Source organism: Sus scrofa, chromosome 10, assembly GCF_054392235.1.
Source record: "Sus scrofa isolate SSC_HxYL_T2T_F1_AM1 chromosome 10, Sscrofa_HxYL_maternal_Yorkshire_Landrace_v2.0, whole genome shotgun sequence".
Taxonomy (NCBI): domain Eukaryota; kingdom Metazoa; phylum Chordata; class Mammalia; order Artiodactyla; family Suidae; genus Sus; species Sus scrofa.
In genome coordinates this window covers 26,898,982-26,913,130 of record NC_139392.1, presented here as the reverse complement: position 1 = coordinate 26,913,130, position 14,149 = coordinate 26,898,982, and the positions used below count along the sequence as shown (strand labels likewise).

Here is a 14,149-nt window from a genome sequence, read left to right as displayed (position 1 = left end):
CCCTCTTCTGCCTCTGCATTTTTGTATCTTTTTCTCACTGCGTGGACCCCTTGTCTTTAAAAGGCTAAATGCTCCGTACTAAATTTGGTCACACAGCGCTCCAAGATTCCCTGGAATGTCCTCAAGTTTCAAACAGCTCTGACAGCGAGGCCGGCCCGCCCCCGCCTGGGGATTGGCTTCTCCTCCTGGGCCCGGCCGTCGTCGGGCCTTATTGGCTGCTGGTTGGACCAGCCGGGTCCACTAGCCCTGGGCCGGGAGGCTGCTGCACCCAGTTCACACTTCAGCGCCGGTGGCAGGCAGGGCAGGGGGGGGCCGCGGTCCTCGACCAGCTGGGGTCTGCTCCCAAGCCCACTCAGCTCCGTCCAGATCGGCTCGCACCCTGTCCTGGCCCAGCAGGTGCCCCGCAGCCCACTCTGCCAACATGTCGAAGGTAGCCAAGTACCGCCGGCAGGTAAGCGAGGACCCCGATATCGACAGCCTGCTGTCCACCCTGTCTCCCGAGGAGATGGAAGAGCTGGAGAAGGAGCTGGACGTGGCGGATCCCGACGGGAGCGTCCCCTTGGGGCTGCGACAGAGAAACCAGACGGAGAAGCCGTCCACGGGCACGTACAACCGGGAGGCCATGCTCAACTTCTGTGAAAAGGAGACCAAGAAACTGATCCAGAGGGAGATGTCCGTGGATGTGAGTGAGGGGGAGCAGAGGGGGAAGGGGGAGGGGGGAGGGGGGAGGGGACACCCTGTCGCTGAGACCGGGATGCTCTGTCTTGAGTAGAGTTTCAGAATTGACTGTCCACTGACAGTCAGTGGACTGAACTGGCAGCATGAGCTCCTGCCCCCCTGACTGCTGTTTCGCGACGCAGAGGTTGGATGTGTTGGGGGCCCAGCAGCCACAGTATCTCGAAGGGTGGCCAGTCGTCTGGGAGCTGAAGGGGGTCTTGGTGCGGGGGGCTCCACCCTGGCCCCCCACCCCTGGTTTGCTCCCTCCACACATCCACCCTCCTGTAAGGAGACGCAGGAAGAGGATGGTGCTCGCAGGCTCTTGCCAGCCTCCTCCTTGTGGCAACAGCTCGCTCTCCAGCCCTCTGGGTGCCCCGCTGCGTGGACCACCTGAGGCTGGGCAGACAGGCTTCCCAGGGTGGGCAGGGATGGGCCAGGCTCTGCGAGGTGGGTCGGCACCTTCAGCACAGCTCCCATCTCTCTCCTGGGGGGACGGGGGCAGGGGGGTGCTGCGCTTTCTGGGGGAGCCTCTGAGTGGGCACCCCCTTTGGTGGTAAGAGTCCTTGGCTGGGGGGTGAAGCTATTTCCCAGCCACCCAGTGTTTTGCCACCAGGAGAGGACAGGGGAGGGGCAGGGGTGACAGTTTTGGAAGCATCTGCCCCCATCTGGGATGGGTTTGAGCAGAACAGCTTTCTGTTTTCCTGGGTCTCTGCCGCCTATTCATAGGTGGCTCTTCCTGGGACAAAGTAGCCTGGCCTTGTGAGAGCCAACTTTGTAGAACCCTCTGTCTGGAGTCAGGGGTAACTGGAGGGGAGGCTGGCACGTGCAGCCCACCCCTCCACACACCATCCGTGCATCGTGAATCCACGCAGGAAAAGCTTGGTCTCCGTTGTCCTTTGTTTTACTCCTGTGACAGGTTTGTTCTCAGAGGAAATGAGAGGCAGTGTGATCCCCTGAAACTCCCATGAGGTGTCCGGCTGGGACACTAGCCACAGAGCCCACCGGTGGGCAGGCAGGGCTTTGAGCGTGAGGAGGGAGACGCGGAGGAGGTGGTGTCCCAGCTCTGCCCCAGCCACCCTGGCCTGTGTTCAAAGCCTCACCAGGAGCTCTCCCTTGGCCCAGCGGTTAAGGATCTGGCCTTGTCACTGCTATGGCATGGGCCGATTTCTGGCCCGGGGAACTTCCACATGACGTGGGTGTGGCCAAAAAATAAAATATCGTAAAGCTTCGCCAACATACTGGGGTCCGAGCGGACCCGACTGTTAGCCTGTGGGAAGGTCCAGATGCGGCCGTGATGTGCTGGACAAACACTGACACCCTGATGGGAGTGAGAGGACGTGGGACTTGCTGGAAGGCTGGTGCCTCAAGACACCAGCTGTCAGGACACCGAGGGAAGGAAACGAGATGCACCGTAGCCGGTGCCTCTGTGCTCATCCGCTGGACTCTCAATCCCAGTCCTCAGGCTTTGAACCCACGGCTGCAAAAGTTCTCGGGCTAAAGGCAAACCGGACACTGCTGATTGCAGAGTGAGCTCTTTAGTGTGAGGGCCTCAGGGCCTTTCACCCTCATAGGCCTCCATCCGGCTCAGCCAGTTAGCTTGTCTCCGTGGGCAGAGCCTGATCGGGGACACAGGGAGGCTGCCGGCCCCCTCGGCTTCCTCGCCCAGGCTGGAGCCCACATGGCATGGCAGCTCCTGGCTAGGGGCAGAGTCATCTGTGTGATCCAGGACGTGGGAACGAACCCCAGCACAAGGCTTTGTCGGACCCTTAGCAAAACACAAGTCTGGTACGAAGCTGGCTTTCAGTGCCCGGAACACCTGGTCTGGGAGCCAGCGCCCCTCCCTGGAGCCTGTCTCGGCCTCCCACCCCCACCATGGGGGCAGGGACGCCTGTGCCCTCTCGTGGGGCTGGTGCCGAGCCAGAAGGGGCCTTCGCCCTCAGCTAGCTCTGCAGGTCCTCAGCACATGGTAGACGCCAGCTCTGATCATGGACTCGCTGGGTCAGGGAGCCCAGAAGCCACTGAGGGCCTGGGACATGGCAGGCAGGCAGGGCAGCCTGGAAGTGCTTCTACACGGAGTATAACAGTCCCGTGGACTAAAGGAGCCTACATCTTTTAGACAGGAATACTGAAGTGCTTATGGAGCAAAACCTGATAGGATTAGGGAATTTGCTTTAAAATACTGTGTGTGGTGGGGGGTGGGGTATAGATGAAACAAGACTGTCCACTGGCCAAGAGCTGCTGATGAGAAGCTGGGTGGCGAGTCCACAGGGAGGCTCAGACTCATCTCTCATGTATGTTTGACATTTTCCATCATAAAATGTTGGCTGCTTTTTTTTTTAAAAGAGGGAGGCCGAGAGTGGAAGGCAGGCCCGGTTCAGGTCCCGAGCCCTGGCTCTTCTCCAAGTTCATACTGGGCCACTGAGCAGGGTGGTAGGCTGGTGGGCCCCTCGGGGGTGGGGGGGGCCACTCTGCTTCTCCCCCACCTCTTTGATGAACGCTCCTCCAGCCCCACCCCCTGCTTCCTCCAGGTCAACTCTCCTCTGTCCTTGGGTCTCAGGCACCACTTCCTCCAGGGAGTCTTCCCTGACCACCCCCACCCCGCCCCGGGCAGGGTCAGGCACCTGGTCCCATCCTGTCCTCAGGTCACATTGTCTGCTTTCTGTGCAGCTTGTGTGGGTCTGTAGGACAAATGCTGGCTCAGCCTGGTGAGCAGGGGCTCAGAATGGGGCAGGGATGGGGCTCTGACCCCTGGCACCCCTCCCCCTAAAGGGGCATGTGCGGGCGTGTGCCTTCCTGCTGCCCCCGCCCAGGTGGAGTGGCCCGGGCAGGTGTGTAGCCAAGGGTTCAGTGAAACCCTCGTCCTGGCTCAGATTTCAGGAACCGGATCCCAAGGGGTCAGCCCTCGTGTTCTCTTTCCTTCCCGCTGCCTCCCCCGTCCTTCTCCCTGGCCTTACGGGGGCTGGGATTCGCAAGGCTCCCAGCCAGGAGCGGGGGCAGCTTTCGGGCTCCTCCCTGGGGCAAACTGGAGAAACCAACCAGAAATGCCCCACGAGCCAAGCCGGTGGCCCCAGCCTCCAAGCTCGCCTCTGGCGCTGCCCCCAGGCCTCAGCAGCCCCTCCCTCCAGCCCAGCTCCCAGCTGTTGCCCCTGCAGGAATGGGGGTACAACTTGGCCCCCAGATGGCCCTTTCCCCAGGGCTGGGCCCTGGGCATGCGCTGGGCACATGGCTCCTTGCTTAAGGAGATTAACCCCTATGCCCGTTACACAACCAAAATAGCCCCGGAGGCCGGTGGAGGGGGCAGCAGAGGTGATGGAGGCCGTTGACCGGGGGAGGCAGCAACTAGACAAATTCAAGATCTCACCTGGATCTGAAAGCTCTTTTCGTCCAGTTTGAAAAGGCAGTTGACCGTTTCTTAAATTCGGTGGTGGGATCCTTGTGTGCTGGTTTGAATTATGGTTGTCGCTCTTATAAAGGCTCTTTTGTCTGCATAGGGGTTTTTTCTAATTTTTTAATTTTTATTTATTTTTTATTACTCAAATGAATTTATCACATCTGTAGTTGTATAATGATCATAACAATCTGATTTCACAGGACTTCCATCCCACAGCCCAAGCACATCCCCCCACCCCCTTGTCTGCATAGAGTTTATAACATATCCCATTCTGAGCAGGTGAAGCACCTGCTCTGCTCCACCCTCCGGCTGCCCCTAGCTGCTGGCCTCCTCCTGCTGGGGCCGCAGGAGGATGGGGCAGGACCACGGGGAGCCATCCCCACAAGGGGCTCAGCCACGTTGGGGTGGGGGAGTGCAGATGGGCGGGGGTCTGGCAGGCTGGGGCTTGGGGTCCCCAGGCGAGGCAGGAAGGGGCACATCTGGACCTCCACCCCAGAGGCTGGAGTGTCTGTCGGACTGACGGCTGCCCGCCGACCACCCATTGCCCCCCCCTCCGCCCCCCAGCTGGACCCAGGTGCTCAGGGAGGGTTCAGGGCACTGGGCTTGACCTGTGACGTCTGTGCATGGAGCAGGGCCTGGCAGGGGTGGCTACAAAGCACCACGACGGTGAAGCAGGTGGGGCGGCGGGGAGAAGTTGATCCTCTGGGCCTGCCAAGTCGGATAAACAGGAACAGCCTTTCCAGGCCAGCTGAGCTTGTTTACAGGCCTCTGCGCAGGCAGAACCCAACCAGGAAGGAGGGGCCGCAGGGTGAGGGGAGGGCCCCTGGCATCCAGAGGAGCCTTGAGGAGAGTTCCCGCCCTCCACCCCGCCCCCAGGAAGGAAAAAGTTCACGGTCCCTGTGGACCTTTGGCTCATTAAGGGGCTTCCTGGGTGAACTGCTTCACCTGCGGGGTGACCAGGAGGGTTGCTGTGATGCTAAATTGGACGAGGTGCTGGAAGGCGCAGAGGGGGCTTCACCTCCTCCTCCCCCCCCAAATCCTGCAGACCCCATGCCTGGGTTTGTGCCAGATCCCCCTTTTCTGAAATCCTTCAGGAGGTGGGAGGGAGGGGCTGGCAGATCAGGAGGGTGGCCTGGAGCCCACTGGAGGAGGCAGGGTGTTTCCTTACTTCCTGCCCCCCCACCCCCCATCCCCACCCAGTTTCCCGGAGCCTCTGCCTAATTATTTTACACCCGGGCTCAAGGGCTGAGTCACAGGTTGACCCAACGGAGGGGGAGGCAGAGGTGTCAGGCCAGGTGAACACGCCTGTGTCTCTCACTGCAGAGGGCCAGGTGCTGCCAAACAGCTGGGAATAGAAAGGCCTCCTGCCCTGTCCCCGTCCCCCTCCTGCCTCCCTCAGGGGGACTGCAGCCCCTGCAGCCTTGGCTTCCCAGCAGGACCCCCTCCTGCCCTGAAGGGTGGGACACCCGGGCCCAGAAGGCATTGGGTGCAGAGCAGAGATTAGAGCAGGGTCCTTAGAAGCAGCTGGACCTGGGCTCAGATCCTGCCCCTCTGGTTGCTGGCCATGTGGCCGGAATGCATCTGTCCCTTTGCCTCTCTGAGCCTGAGATGCCCCTCTTCCAGGCAAAATACTGCTGGCTGCATAGGCCAGAGGTGCGCGTTAGGCAGAATGGCACAGCTAAGGCAGTGGTGGGTGTGGGTTGGAGGCCTGGGGCTGAGGCGGGAGCTTTATCCACCTGCTCCACCTGCTCCCACACTCTTCACTCTTTTTAAGCAGGATTCCTGGATCGCGTTTTGTGTTTAGGAGGGAGACAGGTTTCATGGTCATTCAATGCTCCAGCTATTTAGTGAGTTCCCCATAGACACTTTCTAAACTCTGGGAGAGAACAGTGAGTGAGACAGAGAGGCCCTTGGCCCCTGAGCTCACGTTCAAGTGTACAACAGACACACATCCCTAGATTGTACACAACACATGCATGCTGCACATGTAACAGCTCTTTGTTATAAAGGAGAACAGTGTGGTTTCAGGAAAGCGTGTATGACCAACCACCCCTGCGGGGAGATTTTTCCTACCGGGGGTCAGGGAAGGCACTGCCCATCAGCCACAGGAGGGTCCAGAGGAGGAGCATTCAGAGCAGAGGGAAGGCTGACACAAGGTGACACAGGGCCAGAGGCAGGGGCAGGGCTAGCACGTCAGAGGGCCAGCCTGGCCAGTAATTAGAGCAGGGGTGGGGGGAGTGGGATGAGGCCATGAGTAGGCTGGGTTCAGGTGATGGGCGAGGGTTCAGGTGATGGGGGCGGTTCAGGTGATGGAGGAGGTTCAGGTGATGGAGGAGGTTCAGGTGATGGAGGTTCAGGTGATGGAGGAGGTTCAGGTGATGGGGGAGGTTCAGGTGATGGGGGCAGTTCAGGTGATGGAGGAGGTTCAGGCGATGGGGGAGGTTCAGGTGATGGAGGAGGTTCAGGTGATGGAGGTTCAGGTGATGGAGGAGGTTCAGGTGATGGAGGTTCAGGTGATGGAGGAGGTTCAGGTGATGGAGGAGGTTCAGGTGATGGAGGTTCAGGTGATGGAGGAGGTTCAGGCGATGGGGGAGGTTCAGGTGATGGAGGAGGTTCAGGTGATGGAGGTTCAGGTGATGGAGGAGGTTCAGGTGATGGAGGTTCAGGTGATGGAGGAGGTTCAGGTGATGGGGGAGGTTCAGGTGATGGGGGAGGTTCAGGTGATGGGGGAGGTTCAGGTGATGGAGGAGGTTCAGGTGATGGAGGAGGTTCAGGTGATGGAGGTTCAGGTGATGGAGGAGGTTCAGGCGATGGGGGAGGTTCAGGTGATGGAGGAGGTTCAGGTGATGGAGGTTCAGGTGATGGAGGAGGTTCAGGTGATGGAGGTTCAGGTGATGGAGGAGGTTCAGGTGATGGAGGTTCAGGTGATGGAGGAGGTTCAGGTGATGGAGGAGGTTCAGGTGATGGAGGTTCAGGTGATGGAGGAGGTTCAGGCGATGGGGGAGGTTCAGGTGATGGAGGAGGTTCAGGTGATGGAGGTTCAGGTGATGGAGGAGGTTCAGGTGATGGAGGTTCAGGTGATGGAGGAGGTTCAGGTGATGGGGGAGGTTCAGGTGATGGGGGAGGTTCAGGTGATGGGGGAGGTTCAGGTGATGGAGGAGGTTCAGGTGATGGAGGAGGTTCAGGTGATGGAGGTTCAGGTGATGGAGGAGGTTCAGGCGATGGGGGAGGTTCAGGTGATGGAGGAGGTTCAGGTGATGGAGGTTCAGGTGATGGAGGAGGTTCAGGTGATGGAGGTTCAGGTGATGGAGGAGGTTCAGGTGATGGGGGAGGTTCAGGTGATGGGGGAGGTTCAGGTGATGGGGGAGGTTCAGGTGATGGAGGAGGTTCAGGTGATGGAGGTTCAGGTGATGGGGGAGGTTCAGGTGATGGGAGCCTTATAGGGCAGCAGCGGTAACTTGGAGTTTTACTCCAAATGGGGTGGGCAGTGTTGGGCATTTGAGGCGGGGAGATGTGTGATCTGATTCCCGATTTTTTGAGGCTATCTTACTCACCAGCTGCGTGCGCTGAGCGCAGGAGACAGGACCAGGACAAGGCGCTGCAGGGGGTCAGGTGGGAGCTGAAGGGCAGCCAGACTCTGGAAGAGAGGCGTGGGGGTGACCGTCCCACCTAATCAGTGACCTGCTGCTGATGACTGACCTGAGGAAGGGTTTTGAGGCCACGAGGGCTCTCGGGGAGCTAAGTGGAGCATTAGGTCTCCAGGTGAGTCTGGAGTTCATGGAGAGGTACCCTTTGGGTGCATAAGTGTAGAGATGACACCGAGACTCCTGAGCCTGCAAGAAGCACTTACGGAGCGAGGTGGGCAAAGAGCCAGGGCCAAGGCCTGTGTTTCCACCCATCCTGGGCTCTGGAGGAGGGGAAGGGGCCCCGAAGGAGCCTGAGGGAGGAGGGGAGGCAGGAGGGGAGGACAGAGTTAATGAGATGGGAACAGAGCGTGGCTGTAGTCAACTGGAAAGGTGGGAGCCGCCGGGACTGGACAAGAGCCAGCTGGCTGTGGCCATGGTGGAGTGGACGCCAGACGCGGGAACAGACCCGTCTCTCTTTTTGCTGAGTTTTGTTTTAACGTGAAGCAAAGACAGCTGGTGGTCAGCATGGGCCGGGGAGGACTTGGTAAAAGATGGGCTTTTGCCGCATGTTTCTGTGCTGATGGGGAGGGCCCGTACCAATGGAGACCTCGAGGGTGCTGATGCACTGATGCACTGTGGCGGAGTCACCTCCCACTCGGAGGGGCTCAGAGGAGTCACGATAGTGAGCATGGGGACGGAAGAGGAGCTGGGCTTCTCACGTGTGGCCCTGTGCCTGGTGCAGCTCTGCTCAGCCAAGCAGAGGCAGGACTGGTAGGAGGAGCCCAGACTCAGTGGTCAGAGGTCAGAGGTTACGCCTCACATCCCAAGAGAAATGCTCAGTGCTTCGTGGGTGAGGTGGACAAACACCAAACCCGCCAGGCCTGCCCCCTGGCCTGTGAACCGTCAGCAGCAATGGCCAGCCACTCCAAGACCAATAGATTGTCACTCCCGTGGCATGGATCTTCCTTCCCCAAGGCCACTGTGCCCAGCGGCTGGCTGATGGGACAGGCACTGGGTTGCTGGCCAAGCTTGGGTCCCAGGCTCCTTCCTGGCTTTGATGGTTCACCAGCCACACAGCCTCAGTGGGCACAGAGCCTGTAAGCCTTCCTCTCCTTTATCCGTGTTCTTTTGGTCCCACCGTCAGCAAGTGGAAGTTCCCAAGCTGGGGATCTCTGGATCCTCAACCCGCTGCGCCAGGCTGGGGATTGAACTCGAGCCACAGCAGCCACCCAAGCCACTGCAGAGGCAATGCTGGATCCTTAACCCTTGGCAACTCCTCTGTTTTTTTTCTTAATGTCTTGTTCATACCTCATTGCACCTGCCAATCATGGATTTTTTTTCTAGCATGTTTTTATGGAAACATAAAACACGTACAGAAAAGTAGACAAAACATAGAGTTTCCCAAATTCTCACAAAGTGAACAAGAAGTAGAGCGTCGCCACCTCCACTTCCTCCCCGCGGCTTGTCTCGTCTGTGTTACATTATATGCTTAAAGTCCTACAAGTGTGTGTACCTTAGGGCCATACCTGCGGCATATGGAGGTTCCCAGACCAGGGGTCAGATCAGTGCCGCAGCTGCCAGCCAATGCCACCGCCACCACCATGCCAGATCTGAGCCTACACCACAGCTCCTGGCAACACCCGATCCTTAACCCACTGAGCGAGGCCAGGGATCGAACCCGCCTCCTCATGGACACTATGTTGCGTTCTTCACCCACTGAGCCACCACGGGAACGCCATGCTTTCTTTCGTCTTTATGTTTGTGCGATTCAGACTTTGTCCGTAGCTTTTTTTTTTTTTTTTTAACCTTTCACCAGCATATAGTGTCACGTTGAATGAATACGCCGTAATTTATTTATCGTTTCACCGTTAATGGACCTTTTGAGTTGTTTTCAGTTGGGGGAGATTACAAACAATGCTTTTCCAAATATTTTGGGAGTTCCCGTCGTGGCTCAGTGGTTAGCGAATCCGACTAGGAACCATGAGGTTGAGGGTTCGATCTCTGGCCTTGCTCAGTGGGTTAAGGTTCCGGCATTGCCGTGAGCTGTGGTGTAGGTTGCAGACTTGGCTTGGATCCCTCGTTGCTGTGGCTCTGGCATAGGCCAGTGGCTACAACTCCGATTAGACCCCTAGCCTGGGAATCTCCATATGCCACAGGAGCAGCCCTAGAAAAGACAAAAAAAAAAAAAAAAAAAAAATCAAGTATTTTGGACGATCTGCAGGGCCCTCCATGATTTCACTTCTGTTGGGGAAGTGCTGAGGAGGGGAATTGCAGGGATGTGGACAATGAAGTTTCCATTTCTTCACCTGTCAGTAGAGGCGATCCTACCTAATTTGGCGTTTCTACGAGGATTCACCACAAAAGTTAGAAGAAGGTCTGAAGGTGGTTTGCAAACAGTCAGCATTTACTCAAGGGCTCGCCCGCCACTGTCACCGTCACTGCTGGAGTCCCTCGATCTGGGCGCCGTCATATCCTAGGACTCATCCTGTCTATATCCTGCAGGGCAGGTTTCTCTCCCTCGGGACTCTGACCCTTCCCGTCCTTGGCCTGACTTACCCCCGACGTGGATGGACTCCTCAACACTCAGGCCCTTTTTGGCTGTACTTATCTGCTTAGCTTATTTCTTACGAGGTCCTTCTCAGCATCACCCCCCTCCGTTCTCACACTTGGGCTCCCCAAGTTTCCTTCCCCCTCCCCCGCCCTCCTGCAGGCTAACCTCAGCACACCCGCCCCTCCCCCAGGCTGCTGTGCCTTGGCCACGGTGGGGGACATCCTGTGACCTCAGCCAGGCCCTTGAGGCTGCCGGAGAAACCTCTGCACGTCCCTCTCTGACGCCACAAGTTAGTCGTTCTCCGGGAGCCCTCCTGCCCCAGCTCTCTTCATCCTCAGCGGGTGACCCAGCATCACGTTGCACTGAGAAACCTGAAGCCTTCAGGTGAGAACACCTCCACGTTGCCCTGCTGCCACCTGACATCTTAGACGGCGGCTCCCCTCTTCGTTCCCATCTCCAGGAAGATGTGGCTCCTCAGCCCCGGGGCCCCGCCTGCCTTTCCTCCTGGAAAGCCTCTCTTCTCTTGGTCAATCTCTCTCTGTCTCTGTCTCCATCTCTGTCTCTGCCTGTCTGTCTCTCTCTGTCTCTGTCTGTATCTCTGTCTCCCACCTCCTCCCTCCCCACAGCTCTCTCTCCAGCCCCTCCCCCTCTCCTGTCCATCACAGCAAAATCGCAGGCAGCTGCGTCTGTCCCCTGGCTCTGCGCCCCCCACCCCCCAACTCCGGGCACCGTCATGTCACCACGGCAGGACAGCCTGGGGAGGTGTGGGAGCACCTTCTGTGGCTAGTGCAGGGGGCCCTGCGCTTCCTCCGCTGGCTCCCTTTTCTCACGCCTGCCCTGGTGCCCAGATGCTGCTCTGTTCAGGATCTGCCTGGACCCACCCAGCTGGCAAGGCAGCAGCTACCCTCCTTTGCCCGCTGGCTCCCTGGGGCCTAGGTCTCCATTCCGAGTCTAGACCATCTGCTGGCCTGTCAGGCTCCTCAAGTGTCTCACACTCAGCCAGTCCAAAAATAAATCCCCCCTTAACCCCAGCCTGCCCCCCTCCCAGAGCACCGGGGCTGCCTAACCTCTCCAGCTGCGTCCCCAGTTCTCTTGGGGACAGAACCTTGACGCTTCTGCCTCTCCTTCTGTCCACTCCCCTGTCACTCAGGTCACTCATCAGTGAGCAGGATGCCTGCCCCTGCCCCCCTTTCTGCCTGTGGCTCTGTCCTCCCTCACAGCTGCTGGAGTCTTGTTATAAAACAAAAGTGTGACCCTGCCACAGACCTGTGCCAGGGCCTGCAGCGGGTTCCACATCCAGCGTCCGCTCCTCCTCGGCAGGGCTGGGGGATGCTCACCCACCCCACCTGGCTAATCCTTCTCCCTGGAGGCTGGCTCAAGGGACAGCCAGGCCGTCCTGTTCTCCAGGCCAGTCCTCCATGTCCACCAAGCCCCCCTGCAGCCCCCTGCCCCACGTTTCCCCACGGGACTCCATGTTCCCCTGCCGGGTTTCCCCAAACATCTTGGGGGCAAGGCAGACTCTCCCAGTCCCCCCGCCCCAGAAGCGGCCGCAGAGCCTGGCTCCGTAAACATCTGAACGTTGAATGAATATGGGGTGAATAATTTGCAAATGCCATTCTTATCATTCTTGACTGGCTCTGCAGAAGTTATCAATTCATCTATACTCTGTGGACACTGTTGGAAAATAGGACCTTGTCCAAACCCTCAAGTGGAGGGAGGTTTGGCAGTGGTTCCTTTTTTCCAGTTTCTGTGAAGAGCCAATGAAACGAGCGCTCAGGCCAGTGCCGGGCCTCCGCGCTGAGAGAGGCTGCAGCCCCTGCGAAGTCATTCCGGGCAGAACGAGTCTCGGGGACCCACTCTCACCTGTTCCACTTTCTCTCCTTGTCTGGAGGAGCCAGGCCAGCGCCCACCTCTGATCGCAGTCGGTTCCTTAGAGCATCTCCTGGATGCCTGGTGGACAAGGCTGCCCTCAGTCCATTTAGCTGGTACCAAGTGTCCCCAAGATGGGTTATGGCGCCTACCTTAGTGGCAGGGTCTCTTGCACGTGCCTGTCCCTGCATATGTTATTTAGCAAAACGTGGCTCAATAAGTATTTGTGGCTCGTACTGCCCCGGGATGCCGAAGCCTCCAGTGAGCCAAAGGGCAGAGTGCTTTCAGGTGGGCCAGACACTGTTCCCTCCCGGCCCTGGAACCCTGCCTGAAAGGCAGGAGGATAGAGTGGTTCTATTTCCTCAAAAAATAATATTTAATTTATAATTGTAATATAAAAATTCATTATAGACAATATCAATACATAGGGGGAAATAACCAATGGTTATCTGTCTTATTAGCAAAAGGTATCAGCCATTGTCATCTTTCTTTTCTTTTTTTTTTGGTCTTTTTGCCTTTTCTAGGGCCACACCCACAGCATGTGGAGGTTCCCAGGCTAGGGGTCAAATTGGAGCTGCTGCTGCTGTCCTACGCCACAGCCACAGCTATGCCAGATCCTTAACCCACTGAGCGAGGCCAGGGATCGAATCCGCCACCTCATGGTTCCTAGTTGGATTTGGTTCCACTGCGCTATGACTGGAACTCCTCTTTTTTTTTTTTTTTTTTTTTTTCTTTGCCTGCATCCATGTCTCCTGCTCCCTATGCTTATTTGCTCGTCATATCACAGTAGCTACTTCCCACGTCACTAGAAGTTCTTCCTAAACCGCGTTTTCAGGGGCGTCCTATGCATTGTATGGCTGGGTCCAGCCATTTGCCTATATTTGGACATGGATGTGGTTTCCACAAATATACTTTCCAAGTTCCAAGCGGATCCCCAGACACAGGCTCCTACCCTTGGCCTTTGGCACTGGTCCCCAGAGAGACTGAGCCAAACACGATGATAAACAGACCCGTTGACACGCTGTTCCCAGCTGAGCCTCAGGCCAGATGGGCAAAACAGAGCTCGGCGAGGCAAGCAGAGTCTCCCTGGACCCGGAGGGAAGGGGCGGGTGGTCACTCCCAGCCAGGGGTGTGAGGCCACACGTGCTGTTGCTCCAGGCTGGAGCTCCGAATGTTGGCATGTCTGTTGGGTCAGCCCTCCACCCCCAGGCTGTGCATCCATGGGTGCCTGATGGAGCAGCTACCTCTGGCTTTCCTGGTCCTGGGAGGAAAGAGTTGTTCCTGCTTAAAAAGAGAATCCGGGAGTTCCCATCATGGCTCAGTGGTTAACGAATCCGACTAGGAACCATGAGGTTGCGGGTTTGATCCCTGGCCTTGCTCAGTGGGTTAAGGATCCGGCATTGCTGTGAGCTGTAGTGTAGGTTGCAGATGTGGCTTGGATCCCGCGTTGCTGCGGCTCTGGTGTAGGCCGGTGGCTACAGCTCCAATTAGACTCCTAGCCTGGGAACCTCCACATGCCGCGGGAAGCGGCCCTAGAAAAGGCAAAAAGACCAAAAAAAAAAAAAAAAAAAAGAGAGAGAGAGAGAGAGAGAATCCAGGCTGCAGCCTTGGAAAAGCTCAGGTGTGGGAAGGGTGTGAAGGTTCGCTGGTCCATCCTCCTGCTTCTGAGGCTCTGCTCCAAAGGCCCAGAAGTACTGGTGCCCTCCCCCCAGAGATGCAGAGGGGAGGGTGTGTCAGCCCCATGGCCCTGGGTGCGCTGTCCTGGGATGCCTGTGGCCCTGGCTGGTCCAGGCTCCATGAGGGAACCTAACACGGCTGTCCTGTCTGGGTTTCTGAGCTCCCGAACACATGGCCTTTCTCCTCCCGCCGGCCCTGCAGTATGGACAGGATAGACAGGCTTCAGCCTTCCTCACAGACAAAGGAAATGGGGCTTAGGGAGCTCGCCCAGCTGGTGACTGGACTGTCTCAAACTCCTCCTTCCGCCTCCGGGTTAAC

The 14,149-nt window shown here is 57.8% G+C and overlaps 1 protein-coding gene across 1 annotated transcript in view; it reads left to right on the top strand.

Annotated features, from left to right (window-relative positions):
- The first annotated feature begins 270 nt into the window (after positions 1–270).
- Positions 271–14,149, top strand: part of LMOD1 (leiomodin 1) — a 28,517-nt gene continuing 14,638 nt past the window's right edge. The window contains exon 1 of the mRNA XM_021064524.2: positions 271–682. Within this exon, the coding sequence (XP_020920183.1) occupies positions 422–682 (261 nt within the window). The 5' untranslated portion in view covers positions 271–421. The remainder of the gene's footprint in view (positions 683–14,149) is intronic.